The sequence below is a fragment of the Gavialis gangeticus genome, unplaced genomic scaffold (genome assembly GCF_001723915.1).
Source record: "Gavialis gangeticus isolate Ggan-Ray unplaced genomic scaffold, GavGan_comp1, whole genome shotgun sequence".
Taxonomy (NCBI): Eukaryota; Metazoa; Chordata; order Crocodylia; family Gavialidae; genus Gavialis; species Gavialis gangeticus.
Genome location: NW_017729034.1, coordinates 33,319,494 through 33,334,504, shown reverse-complemented (window position 1 = coordinate 33,334,504; position 15,011 = coordinate 33,319,494). Strand labels below are relative to the sequence as shown.

Below are 15,011 nucleotides of genomic sequence, written 5' to 3'. Positions count from 1 at the left end.
CTGGAACCTCTAGAGAGCAGACATGACACAGAATTACATGGTTCCTTTGCAATTAGTTGATTTTTGTGTGTATGTGTCTGTTCAGTGTTGAATTTATTTTATGATTCTCTGTCGTTCTAACTGCAGTAGACGTTAAAGTATAAAATGATCGGTGCTGCAAATGGGTGAATTATGTTCACTGATTATCAGACATTAGTCTTACAAGTTTAACTTGCTCAACATGTCTGAAATTGAAGTGGTAAAAATTAGATTATTACTAGAAGGAGTTAAAATGTTTTTCTACAGAAAAATGTAAATATTGTCAAAAGCGACATCTTTTGCTTGTACAAAAGAAAAATATTTCCTTAGATTATTCAGTATTGGAAATGCCATTGAAAGAAAATATGCAGTTGGTGTAGAAAAAAAATCAAATATCATCCCCTAAGCAAAGTTGTTGATAACATCTTGAAAAGTTAGAAGAAATGATCATTTAAGTTCCTATTGAAGAGTTTCCGGCAGGCTTTCAGCATCAGGTGCATTCAGAAGCAGTCTGTTATTTTTTTTAATGCTTTGGAATTGGCAGATCGACCCAGTGCATATGCCATGAGAGCAGCAACAACCACACTTGAACTGGAGAAGAAATCTTCAGCCTTAAGATAATGACATCCTATTAAATATAACATAAAAACTAGCAATTTAAAGAAATGTGGCACTTTACCCTTGAAATGGTCCTTTTGAAGAATTAAATGTGAAAACTCTATACTAGGTACTGTAAGTAGAAAAAAATGTAAGAACAATTTAAAGTAAAAAATGTAAGACCAATACATGTAGGGAAGATTGCTTTCCTAGTTATTGATTTCTGCTATTGATTTTACATCTGAAAAATAAACCATAAGATGTCTTTAAATTGTTCCAAATTCCCCTAAAAGTATAAAGAAAAATAGCAAGGAGACCTTTGTCAATAGCTTGCGCAACAAAAAATAAAATGATGGATCCTAGGAATTTTTGTTCCTACACATACACATACTAGTTGTTTGGAAACTTGTACTCAGTGTGAAAATTGCACACCCCTGTCACTGAGGATATAAGAGCTGATGTATACCTCTAGCTCCTTAATTCCTCTCAACTGTCCAGCTAATTTATAGGGCCTACATTTTCAAAAACAGCTCAAAAACCATCCAAGGAAACTAGTAGTTTATAAGCTGCAGCTTCTGTTGCAGTCTGTAACCTTTGAACAGCATTTCAGTTTTCTTGTCTCTAGATCTGAATGTTTTTGAATTTTGATCTCAATTAATGTCATTTTAATTCATAACTAAGACATCAAATCCCAACAAATTTGTATTTCTGAATACTGGAAAATAACTGGCTTCTTTGTTTTCTTTCTAGCTATACAAAGGTAGAATTAATGCTACTAGCCATGTGATACAGCATCCAATGTATGGTGCAGGACACAAATTCCGCACTCTTCATTTGCCCGTCTCAACAACATTAGCAGAGGTTCTTGATCGTGTCTCAGGCGAGTTATAATATTGTGTATTTCATACTATACGGTAGATCTTGGAAAAATGTGTGTGAAGGGTCATGTCACGTAGGTCTGTGTGCACGCGCATGTGTATATGTACATTTGTAATGTTCAGAACAATTTCAACATAGCAATTAGGGAATTTAGTCTTAAGTTCTTCTTGGAGTATGTATTCACATACATGTTTTCAATACGGTTAGGGTTGTTTATAGTATGCCCACACCCTTGACACTGAGGATATAAGAGCTGGTGTATACTTCTAGCTCCTTAATTCTTTTCAACTGCTTGCCTAAATTGTAGCATTTCTTTGTCACTTTGCCTTGTAGTATGCCTCTGTTCAGTACCCATACAAAGCTTCTTTCTTTTTGTGGACAACCAGTCAATTAAATTAACTTCAGCAAAGCAGGTGTCAGATAATACTTCCAAGCAGGGTACTTTCATAACCACATTGTTTAAATGTTCCTGTAAGTGACATCTGCAAGATGGCCACCTGGAGCTCAAAAGGTACCTTTTACTGCGTCATCATGGAAGTCTGGTGCCACCTCTAGTAAGGTGGTTCTGCATTTGCAGAACATCAGAGATTCACTTTGGCATGTGGGCTTTGTTTGGACTCACCCACAAATGAGAGAGTGCATGTGGATAATAACTGGAAGGAGAAAACCAAGTTATTCCCTGGTAACTACAGTCCTTCAAGATGTATTTTCCATGTACACACTTTCATTATCCTTTCTTTGTGTTGTACAATCTGAGACTACTTGACAGGAACTAAGGAACAAAAAATACCTCTAGTCTGGGACAGGAAGGACTGGAGTACACACTACTGCTATACTACTGCTGTGCTTTTATAAACAGCTAAGACAAAAAAGGACTGGTCAAAGCCCAACTCATAAGAGAAACCCACAAGTGAGAATATGTATGTGAATAATACATCTCAAGCTCCAGTTAGTGTGTGCGAGAGAGAGAGGCACAAAATTCTACTTATCCTTTCCAGTTTTAGATGGGGACTTACTCTGTTCCAGTTCTTTTTTTTGTGAAGTTTTATGCAATAGATTTACAAGAGACAAACTTCAGACATTCTGGTCTGTTCAAGGGTTGTTTAAATGTTTCAGCTGCTACATGACAAGTTGTATTACCATGCTTGTGTGCTTTAATATTTTGCATATTTTCATATTTCCTGTAAGATAAGAGCACATTAATATTGTAGTTCCATAATCAGTATTCCCTTTCAGCCTTTAGTTAGTAGGCGCTAACCAAAAAAATTCTGGGAGTAAACTGGTCTTTAGCCCAAGTTAAAGTTCACAAAAATCATACTGCCATTGAAAAGGCTAGTTCTGATGAATCCATGTAGTTTTCAGTCATGCTTATATATATTTTAAAATGTCTTTCAAATGCAGATTGAGAACCCTAAGTTTAAGATGAGAACAAATTTAAAAGTTAGGAACAAATGAGATGATCAAGAATCAAGGAATTTATTATATCCCAAACTAAAATTGAGAACTTTTAGTTATACTGCTTAAGTCTTTCATGAATTTAAATAGATACTCAAAAGACTAATTTACTGAGGATTTTTTGGGGGTGGAGGCAGGTGGGAAGAAATCAATCCTAAAAATGGATGACTTTTTTCATTACATTGACGCTAGAGTTCACAATAAGTATCACAGAGTTCCTAAAGATGTTTGGGCAAAACTAGGAAAGATCCAAGTTGATATTCCAGAGGCTGGAAAATAAACACAATAAGTAGCTCTTAGACTGGGTGGGGCAGAGGCACAAAGAGCAAGGGGGAGGCAGGCAGCAACTAGTTGAGGCTGGAGCCTCAGCAGCCCCCTACTTCCTTGTACTTGAATCCAAGACAAGAGGCCTTTTTTCCCCAAGTTAAGTGAGCAGAGGGGAAACTTCTCTTGGATTAAAGTAAATACGGTATGTCATTAAAACACCCCTGGACGAACTGCCTGCAGCTCCGTCCTGCTCCCTGCTCAGGCCCTGGGTCCCATTCACCACCCTGGCTGGGCAGTGCCCCCAGCCCATGCCCTCCCTCACCATGGGGGCCTTGATCTGCCCCTCCCCCATACCCCTTCTCTCTACAGACTTACCTGCAGCTTTCCATACTGCCCAGCTGCATTCCTGGCCAAGTGCATGCTTGTGGCTGCACACATGCATGTGGCATCCAAGGCCCCAGCTGGAAGACATACTGTATTTATCGGTGACATTATCAGCTACACTGGCCAAAAAAAGCTGATAGCGGATAATGTTAATTTTCCTTTTATCGGTGCCAATCCAATATGCAAACAATATATCAGTGCACCTCTACCACTTACTCATTCATGTGTTCTTTCCAACCTGAAAGCTGAAAGAGGAAGGTCACCAAAACCTAGTAGGAAAAACAGATGATTGAGTATATTTAGCTTGTATCGTATTTTGTAGAACCAAGAGAGACCAAAGCCGTGATTATGTAAGCAGTCTTAACTTTGTTTTTTGGTCAGAGAATAGTTTATTCCTCAGTTCAATTCTGCTCAAGTTTTAAATGAAATAAAAAAGCAATACAGTATAAGACACGAACTGTCACACTACTAAAATATAAATTGTTTTAAAAATCTACATTTTTTACCTTTCCTTTCCCCATTTTATATATTAGCCTTTCTCCCTAGTGTCCCAGCTTCTACGTGGGTCAGCAACATGTTTATCTTTAAAATAAGTGAGATTTATTTTTGCCTATGCTGTTGTTCTAAACTGATATGGGAAGAAGTGTTTTAAGATTAAACTAATAAACAATATGAATGTTATGGTAGTTGTTCTGGGGACAAAAGAATTGCTGGGAAAGGAGAGAGAAGTCATTCAGCTCGTATGTGATCATCTTTGACAACATTTCTCCTTTTTTTTTGCAGTCTGACAGCCCCAATTTCTTTTGCAGTTTGACACCTTTCTCTTCCATGAAATGTTGGCATTTTTCTATTTCAGCAGATGTGTGTTACATGTCAGTCTAGACCTTTTGAGTACAGGGCCCAATCAAGTCAGGGAAGATATATTAGTTCAACCCCATAGTACAGATTTGCACTTGTACAATACAAATACTGTAAAATAACTTCACATTTATTTTGGAAATCTTTTATTCTTTTTCAGTTTGCAGCTGTTGTTAGCTAGCATCCAACAATTTGCATAATCCACGATTATTAAGAATTAATGTGTGATAATCTTAAAAGAAAGTGTGCATTATATTGCTCCATTATGCATTGGGAACTGCTTGGCATCCCTGTACATTTGATGGTTACAATGCTGTAGAAATTTATAAAAAAAACCTCAAAATAAGTCCTTAATGATGAATATGCCATTGTAACCATAAGGTAATTCATTTTGGTTTGAATGCATCTAGTTTTTAAATTACCTGTCAGATGTGTCAGCATCCTCAATAAAATGGGGACTTAGCCACAGGTCACAGTAGTTCTTCATACAAATTTATTGGCAAAAATTTTACACCGAGATTTGGGTAGGGAGGAAGTTTTTGGGAAAAGATATTGTAATTTAAGTAACTTCCATAAATCTATTTCTTAATGCAAATTCACTTCCAAATGTAAAAACTAGGTAATGAAAATATATACCAGTATATTTGTAGCAACACCTGGGGAAATGAGTAGCTTTCTCCCTCCTTCCCCCTGCCCCCAATTAGAAGTTGCCTTTCTAATTTGACCCTTACACAGGTTTTTGAAAAATAAGCTCAGTTAACTACCCTTTCGGCAACTGAGGCAACATCTCATTGTCCTGTCCTTCCTGCTGTCAGTTGATCTTCATTAAGACAGCTACACAATCTGTTAGTACACATGGACAACCTGTGGCATAGATGCCACAGATGACATGGGCAGCCTCCATGTGGGGACAGGGGAGAGAACAGGCAGCACAGTGGCAGGTGGGGCAGGGAGCAGAAAGCATAACCAGGAGATCAGACAGGGAACATAGGGCAGGAAGTTGCAGAGGAGCAGCTTGTTTACAGCACAGAGCAGACAGCTGAAGGGACAGATCAGAAGGGAAAGGGATCAGAGTAGCACTGGAGGAGGGTGCAAGGCTAATTTCTGACCCACCTACCAAAAAGCTGCTTCTCCGCTGTTAGCACAGTCAGAAGCCTCACTTTTTAATGTCTCAGTGAGTCCATGCTGCCCACATAGGGTAATGTAGGAATTTGTTGAGGTAATTACAGAGCCATTGGCTGTCCGCATCTTAGAACTTGAGCGAGGCCCCAGATGATTGGGAAAGGGCAATATAGTTATTATCTTTAAGAAAGGAAAGACGCATCCAGGGAATTAGACCAGTCAGTTTGATCTTGATACGTAGAAAGATCATGGACCAGGTCCTCAAGGAGCCTGTTGTGAAGTACCTAAAGGAGAAAGTGATCAGGTACAGTCAGTATCGATTCATCAAGAGCAAGTAATTCCTGACCAACCTGATTTCCTTCTATGGTAAGGTGACAGGCTCTGTGGGTGGAAGAGAGAGCGATAGGTGCGATATCTTGGCTTTAGGAAAGCTTTTGAAACTGTCTCCCATGATTTCTCATTAACAAGCTAAGGAAGTACAGACTAGACAAAAGTACTGCAAGGTGAATACGTAAATGATTAGATCAGGGTGTTCAGCCTTCAGGGATGGAAAATCTGGCAGTACAGAAATGGTGGAAGCTTCACACGGTTGGATCCAGCTCTGTCTGAGCCATTGCTGGGTCCACTCCCCATGCATCCAGGTGCATGCTGCTTCACTTCCTCCACCCCCACACGCCCAGATTAGGGCTGGTCCTCTTCCCTGCACCCTGTACATCTGGAGTGGGGCAACTCTGCTGCCTGCCCCCCCAACACACACACATGCCCACCCCCACCACCCGTATGTTGGGATTGGGACCAGTTTGCTCCCCACACCTGTCCTGGGTGGATGGATCATGGTCTGCCTGTGTACCCCCCCCCATGGCTGAATTGGGCCTCTGTTATGGTGGCCATGCATGCTTGACTGAACCCACTGGCCAGATCTGTCCCATAGATGGACCTGGCACCACCTATACATTCCAGAGGGCAAAAAGATTAGGCACCACTCGATTACGTCATCATGCTGAATTGGTAGTCATCAATGATTCACTGTCTAGGAGGTGTCAAAAGGAGCACCCTAGGATTCCCTAGAGATATTGGTTAACAACTTCATTATGATTTGGATGATAGGATTGAGTGCATGCTTAGCACGTTTGCAGGTGACGCAAAGTTGAATGGAGTTGCAGACATTCTGGAAGGCAGAGCTGGACAGACTGGAAAAGTGGTATGCAGTCAATCTGATGAGATTCAACAAGGACAAGTCCAGAATTCTGTACTTGGGAGAGAATAACTCCATGCACAACTGCAGACTGGGGAATGACAGGCTAGACGGCAGAGAAGGATTTGGTTTGGGGGTGGGGGTTTACAGTAGACCATAAATCGAATACGAGTCAACAGTGTACTCCTGTTGCAAAAAAAGCCAGCAGCATTCTGGGTTGTTGTAACAGGAGTGTCTCTTGCAAATTGAGGAAAGTGATTCTTCCCCTCTATTCAACACTGGTGAGTCCTCACCTGCAGCACTAGTTTTGGGCCCCCACACTTCAAGACAGATGTGAACAGACTGAAAAGAATCCTTTGGATATTGACAGAAATTAGAGGCCTAGGAAGCATGATTTATGAGGAGAGGCTGAAAGAACTAGGATGATTTACACTTGGCAAAGAGAAACTGCAAGGGGGATTTGATAACAGTCATCAAGTACTTGCAGAGTGATTATAGAGAGGATGAAGACTAGACTTTTCTCTGTAGTTGTAGGGGGTAGAGCCTCTCCATGAACTGAGACCCTATAGCGGTGAAGAGGCTTGTGTCTCAATGATCCTCAGAGCTGTCACCCAGAGTTTCACATTCCTGGCAGGGTCACCCATGGCAAGCAGGCCTGATGGGAGGTTCCAGACCAACTACAGTCCAAACCCCAAGTCTTTAATGGCAGATCAGGTAAAAGAGGAAGTCAGGATCTCAGTGGCTGTAAAGGTGGAAGAAGGCTGCAGAAAGGTGGAGGTCTCTTGTCATCTAGGGTCTCTCATGCCACTGTGCTCAAGATCTCCACTTTGTCAAGATCTTGTGGTTGCTGTTTTCATGCACTAGCTTTCTCATATTAAACCAAGTCACACAGGCTTCTGTTACAGGAAAGTACACATTCTCCTGTACCAACCTCCAGAAGCCTTGTAGCAATGGATGAGTGGTGACAGAAATGGCACTAATGAATCCGGTGGTCTCCAGCCATGAATTTGCATGGAGTAGGCAGTATCCTAATGGCCATCTTGCACCTGGGTTGAGACGGGTGCAATTTGGCAGTTGCTACCATGACTGAGATGTCCTATTTAGGATCCCTTCTGCTCGCCCTCTATGGAAGGTGCTAGAAAAGGTGCCTTAAACCTAGGCTGTCTTATCTGCCCCTGGTTAGATAACCACATCCAGTAAGATTACTCTCTCTGTGATCAAAAACATCATAAGACTACAGTGATTTTTGCAACATGGAACTTTTACGTGTTGATGGATAACCAAGGGAACAAATGACCAGAAAGAAGAACTGCCATGGACTCCAGGGAACTGGCAAGATGTAGCATCAACATTGCAAGTCTGAGTAAGGCAAGATGACAGAATGAAGGTCAGCTGAGGGAAGAGAATGGAGGCTACACCTTCTTCTGGAAGGGGAAACTGACCCAAGACAGACGTTCACAGCATCAGCTTTGATACCAAGAATCAGCTCGTCAGTGAGCTTACAAAGCTCCCTGTGGGCATTAACAAACATCTTATGACTTTCTGTCTTATGCTCAGCACCAACCAGTACACTGCCATCATCAGTGCATATGCCCCCATGCTTGATGCTGACAGTGATGTCAAAGAACTGTTCTGCTCCAGCATCGATCGTGGACTGACTAACACTTACAAGGAGGACAAAATCGTTCTCCTAGGTGACTTCAGTGCCAGAGTCAGACATGACCTGGAATTCCGGAGTGATATTATTGGGAAGGAAGGAGTAACAAAAGCCAACTCCAATGGCACCCTTTTCCTGAGCAAATGTACAGTCTTGTCATCACAAACCCTATCTTCAGGCAGTGACAAATACAAGACCACCTGGAGACACTTTTCACTCTAAGCACTGGCACCTCCTCAACTAAGTTATTGTTAGAGTCCACGATCAAATGGATGTCTGTATCATGCAAGCTATGCGAGAAGTTGATGACTGCTGGACAGATCACCATCTTGTCAGATCCATTATGAACATCTGGCTTGCTCCAAAACACTGAAAACAGCCAAAAAATGTGAAGAACTCTCAACACCAAATCTCTTCAAGACCCAAAGGCCTATAAGGATCTCCAACAGTGTCTCCATGGAAAGCTCTCTACCCTGTCCACAAATGAAGGCACCATTGAGGAACTCTGGAAGGAGTTTAAAGCTGCCGTTCATATGGCCAGTACTGAATCCATTGGCTATGCCACCCATCAACACTGAAACTAGCTTGAGTGCAACACAGGTCCAAGCCATCATCAACCAGAAGAGAAGGGCTTATTTTGCTTGGCAAGATGACACCTCATTTCAGCAAATGGAGGAGACAGATCACTCCTCAAAGCTGAAGCTCAAAGGAAGATCTGGGAAATAAAAAATCAGTGGTGCCAAGATAAATCCAAAGAGATCCAGCTCTGTGCTGACGAACAGAACGTGCATAGCTTGTTCTAGACAACGAAGGCCATCTACAGCCCAATTTTTCATGATCCTACTTTCTTGCAATTGCAGGATCCTTTGATGCTCCTGAAAAACTATGAATCCCTCCAAGCTGAATGAAAAGAGCACTCTGGGGTACTCCTGAACTGTACGTCAACTGTGGCAAATACCGTTGTCATATCCATTCCCCAGTACTCTGAAAGGGGATCCCTTGCCCAACCCCCTATCTTAGAGGTCTGGCATACCATCAAGGAAACCGTGATCAAGGCTACTAAACCATATGGTATACCTGATGAAATCTGTAAGACTGGTGAGGATCTGGTACTGAGACTCCTCAAATTTATTCTACACATTTGGGGCAAGTAAGAGATCCCTGGGGGCTTAAGAGATGCCAACATCATGACTACTTCAAGAAAGGAGATGTCTGCGCGTGGGAACTGTTAAGGTATTGCTCTCCTTTCTACAGCAGGGAAAATCCTTGTCTGCATCCTGAACAGTCTTCTACCTCTTGCTGAGGAAGTCCTGCCAGTGTGGTTTTCGACCATCCCATAGGGCAATTGACATGACCTTTGTTGCCTGCCAGGTCCAAGAACAGTGTCAGGAACAACACCATGACCTGTATATGACCTTCATTGACTTCACCAAGGCCTTTGATTCCTTAGTCACGAAGCCTTGTGGAAAGTACTGGCCAGATTTGGATGTCTGTAAAGTACATCAGGGGCCTGAGGCTGCTCCACTTCCAGATGACTGTAACCATTTTAAGTAGCGGATTGGAGATGGATCCGTTTGTCATCTGAACTGGGGTCAAGCAAATATATGTTATTGCCCCAACTTTGTTCTCGATTTTTTTTTTCTTTTTTTTTTTTTTTCCACAGTCATCTTCTCATTAAGAACCACTTTCCTTTCAGAACTGACATAGAATACTGAATGGTGGGTGGAGAGCTCTTCAATCTAGGACATTTTCAGTCTAAAACCGAAGTACTCAGAACAACCATCCTTGACCTTCAGTATGCTGACAGTTGCCACCAGCCTTGCACACACTGAGGAAAACCTTTAAACCATGCTTCATCTTTTTGGAGAAGCCTACCGAACTTTGGGCTGCTCGCTCAACATCAGAAAGACTAAAGTGCTCTAACTGCCTGTCCCAGGCCATAAATGCGATTCCCTTCCCCAAATTACTATAAAGGGAAAGACCCTGGAGGTAGTTGAGCACTTTCTCTACCTAAGTACCTGTCTCCTAAAGAGTGAACATTGAGAAGACCTAACACAGGATCCATTGTGCAAGTGCCTCCTTTGGGAAATTGCTTTGGCATGTGTTTATCCTTTGTGATCTTCAGAAAGACACCAAAATCCAGATCTACAATGCAGTCATCATTCCCACCCTCCTTTATAGATGTGAAGTGTGGATTATCTACCATCATCAACTCAAGAGCCTGGAGAGGTGTCATCAGCAGTGCCTCTAGAAAATCCTCCACATTGAATGAGAAGATCACCACACAGACCACCACATGCATCCTTGCTGAAGCCAGTGTTATCCATATTGAGTCAGTGATCCTCAAGCACCAACTTCACCAGGCCAGATATTGTGTGTGTGGATGCCTGACTCTTGACTCCCAAAACAAGTCCTGTACTCCCAGCTTAGTAACTGTCTGAGGTGGCCAGAGGAAAAGCTGCTGGTGATCTTGTGGTGGCCAGAGGAAAAGCTACAAGGACACATTGAAAGCATACTTCAAGAAAATGGATGCCGACATCAAGACTTGGGAGGAGCTGGTTGCTGACTGACTCTAGTAGTGCTGCAACCACAACCAAGCTGCTGCCTGCTTTGACGTAAAGCTTCTCAACCTCGAAGCAGAGGAGAGAGAGCAGAGGAAGAAAAATGAGAGAAATCTTGTCCTATGGCCTACCTGCCCCTACAGAAAGATGTGCAACTTCTGCAGATGGGTTTGTGGCTCAAGGATTAGACTCTTAAATCGCCTCAAGACCCATCAATAAGCTGTATTAGAGATCATCTGTGAACTGAGAAATTGCTGATGACAATGAAGGGGCAGAGCTAGGAGCAAAAGCCTTAAGCTGTGGCAGAGGAAATTTAGGTTGGAAATTAGAAGTGTAGTCAAGCCTTGGAACAGACTATCTAAAGCAGGACTCAGCAGCATTGTTTGGCAAAGTACCAAAAACACCCACAACCTTGATTTGTAAGACGTTGGCATGCTAGGGGCGGATGGCAGGGGAACTGCAAGGTGCCCAGTCCTTGTTGTGGCAGCACAGCCTCAGTCCCTTCCCTGCTGTCTGATCCGAGGTGCCTGTGTATCTGCTGCCAGCAATGAGCCAGGTTGGGGCTGCACAGACCCCAGTACAGCCACTTGTAGCCTCCTGGCTGCCTGCCACAGCCAACTCAGGCTCTGGGCAGGCCCCTGCCAACCACCACAGAGCCCAGGCTGCTCACAGCAAGCAGTGGGGAGGTTGCAAGCTGCTGCAGTGAGGTCTGTGGAGCCCAAGCCTGGCTTCTTGCTGGTGGCAGTTGTGCATTTACCTTGAGGTGCACAGCAGGGAAGGGGCTGGGACTGCACTGCCAGAACAAGAATAGGGCCCCTCATGGCTTCCTCCCCATCTGCCCCAAGGTGTGCGTGCCAAGCAAAACACCTTCATATGCCACAATCTAGTGTGCATGCCAGGGGTTGCCTACCCTTGACCTAGGGGCTATGGACTCTCCTTCCCAGCAATTTTTCAGCAACACATTAGACTGACACTTGTCTGGGATGTTTTAGTCAGGGACAATTCTGCCTTGAGCACAGGTTGGACTAAATGACCTTGTGTGGTTCCTTCCAGCTCTACTTTCACAAGATCCTGTCTGGTAATATTTTCCCCCCTTCCCAATAGCTTCACATCACAGCCTTGAAAAGCTTCTGAATTAAGTTTTAGTGGTTCGAATGCTTTTCTGATAAATCAGAGCAATCAAACCAGAAGCCTTACATTTAATTTTTCTAAATATCTGAATGGGTTGTATTCCCTTGGAAAATCTTTACTATAAAGGAGGAAGAGTGTTAAATGTCATTGTGCTTCTGTCAGTGACTTAATATATTATCTTAGAAATTTATTTTTAATTATAATATTTGTTGACATTTAAAAATGAAAAGTTACCTGTAGCCAGAACTAGTGATTTTTTTTTTTAAATGCTAGCAGTGCAGCTCAATATGATAACTGAAAAAAATATTGTTAGGCCAGCAGCTCAGGCAAACGCTTGCTCTCAAACAGTTGTTTTGTTTTGTTTTTGTTTTGTTTTGTTTTGTTTTGTTTTGCTTGATGTTTTGTTTTGGGACTGACTGTAAGAATAAAGTTTGGTTTAATTTTCAATTATGCTATTGATATGTATTGTCTTTGTGTCACTAAATAATAGGATTAGATGTCTTGCTTCCTGTTTTTTTGTGAAATTGTACTTTGATTGGGTGTTTAACACCTGAAGTATTATGCTAGAATGAACATACTGGTAAATGAAATTTTTTTTTTGTTTTTTATGAGTTTGAAAGCCGGTAAATCAAATCAGTATATCCTCATATGAGCAGAAATATAATGGAATGTCCAGGAAGAGCTCAAGTATTTTTAAGATTAGGTCATACAAATTGCTTTATTAAGTATCCTACTGTTCACCCATGTTTTTTTTTAATTTCATAGGCTCGTGTAAGATTTATTTAAGATGTATGTAATTTTAAAACATACAAAGCTCTAAATGTGGTACTGTTTACTTATGTAGCCATTTCAGGTATATTTTACAACTATATTGCGGATTTTATGTGAGATGCTAGCTCTCATCAATTACTTTTTAAGCACTCATTCATTGTAAATATACCCAAAAGGAGTATTTTAGGGAGTTTTCTACAGAGAGCACCTCCCTGGTCTCAGGCTTACTGTACCCCAGACCTTTAAAAAAAAATGCATGTACAGGTATGCTGCACACATTGTTTTCTGAAATACCTGGTACATAGGATCCTTGGGATCAGAGAGAGGTTCCCTGATCCCAGGGTATTGATGTACTAGGACCCTAAAACTGTGTGCAGCCAGCTGTACATACAGTTTTCAGACATCCCTGGCACTGGAGAACTTCATATCAAGGAGGTTTTCTCAGGATCAAGGAGGCTTTACCTAATCCTGAGCTTCTTAAAGGTCCCAGAGTGATAGGGCCCAAGGATCAGGGAGCTTCTCCCTGATACTGGCATGCCCCATGTGCAGGTAGGCTGCACATGGTTTTTATTCATCACAGTAGGCAAGGGACACTGAGGAATGGTTAGCCAGATCCTTGGTTTTTCATGCACCCCCTGCAGGATTTAATGTCCCCAGTGGGGCAAGTCCTTTGGCTCTTCTTTACCCCCTTCCCTCTTAATCCCTGCTTGGATCCCCCATGCTCTGCAGAGCCAACTAGAACTGTAGTGTGTGGTGTTTTGGCAATCAGCTGGTTGTCCGTGTGGCAGGGACCACACTGGGGCCAGTTCCAGATCCCAGTTTGATCCCTGGCGCCACCTAACAGTTGGCTAATTGTGGGCACCTGCTTTCAACTTGCTGGAGATGAGGAACCAGGGATCATGATCCTTATCCACAATCCCAAAATTGCATGTCTTGTCATGCACGTGTGGCATGGCAAGAAGGAGGTAGGATAGTTGGAAGGATCACGGATCAGAGCCCATCACACTTCTAAATTAAAGTCTGCCAGTGGCCTATTTGACCATTTTTTGAACTATGATATGATCCACTGCAGTAAACCCATTTTCAGTAATTATTTATTTGCCAACATGATACATTATAACTAACCCAAGTCCATTGTAACTAACCCAAGGCTACCTACTATTTACTAAAATAGATGGTCCACTTTTGAATAGTACAAGGTAACCAGAGCTTCTTTTGACTTCAGTGGAAACATGATGCTTAGGAATTCAGAAAAACAGGCCACATATTTAGGGATGCAACACGAACTGCCCGAGCTTGTGTATTGACTTAATTATAAAAATCTACAGGTGCCTCCAATTAAACATTGTCATTTTCTTTTCTTAATCCTCTCAATTCTCTTGTTGGCACCAGTGATATTTTAAAGCTGTAATTATACTGCCCTCAGACAAGCAAATACTTGCATTGCTTCCTGGGATTTCAGAGCAATGTCTGTCTTTAAATGGTCCAAGGAAAAAATAGCTGCAAGACTTTTTGTCAGTACTCTTAATGTATTAGTTTTGACCTATGTACCAAGCATTGCTAGTTAAAATGGAATGCAAGGCTCCAAGCCAATTCAGTAATTGAGAGAATCCAAATGAATATCAAATGAACAAATAAGAAATTGACATGACATTATAAAATGCTTTTCTTTTTTTCCTGCAGATACACCAAGTATCACTGCTAAACTGATTAATGAACAGAAAGAAGACAAGGAAAAAAAGAACTATGAAGAAAAAGAAAAAGTTAAAGCAGAGAATGGTTTTCAAGACAATTACAGTGTTGTTGTTGCCTCTGGTATGTGTCTCTTTAATTTTCCATCTCTTATAAGTTTCTCTTTTAAATGTAAAATGTGACCAATTATATCAATTAATATAAGCATGTCACTTTTACAACCAAGGATAATTTTGAAAATGTTAGTCTTTAGCTAAGCAAAATAGGCACTTCCATAAAACTGATTTCTCATACAACCATTGCCCTAAAACAGTCGCCCCTTGGCAAAAGTTAGACTCCTAATTATAACGATATTCATACAAGATATGCCTGTAAGCAGGTGCGCACACGCTAGTTTCCGCAAGGTAAAAAAAAAAAAAAAAAA

The 15,011-nt window shown here is 41.7% G+C and overlaps 1 protein-coding gene across 1 annotated transcript in view; it reads left to right on the top strand.

The window, feature by feature from the left end:
• Nucleotides 1-15,011, top strand: part of BIRC6 (baculoviral IAP repeat containing 6) — a 414,467-nt gene that overhangs the window by 218,029 nt on the left and 181,427 nt on the right. Inside the window, exons 58-59 of the mRNA XM_019526709.1 lie at nt 1,366-1,495; nt 14,579-14,710. Of these exons, the coding sequence (XP_019382254.1) occupies nt 1,366-1,495; nt 14,579-14,710 (262 nt within the window). The remainder of the gene's footprint in view (nt 1-1,365; nt 1,496-14,578; nt 14,711-15,011) is intronic.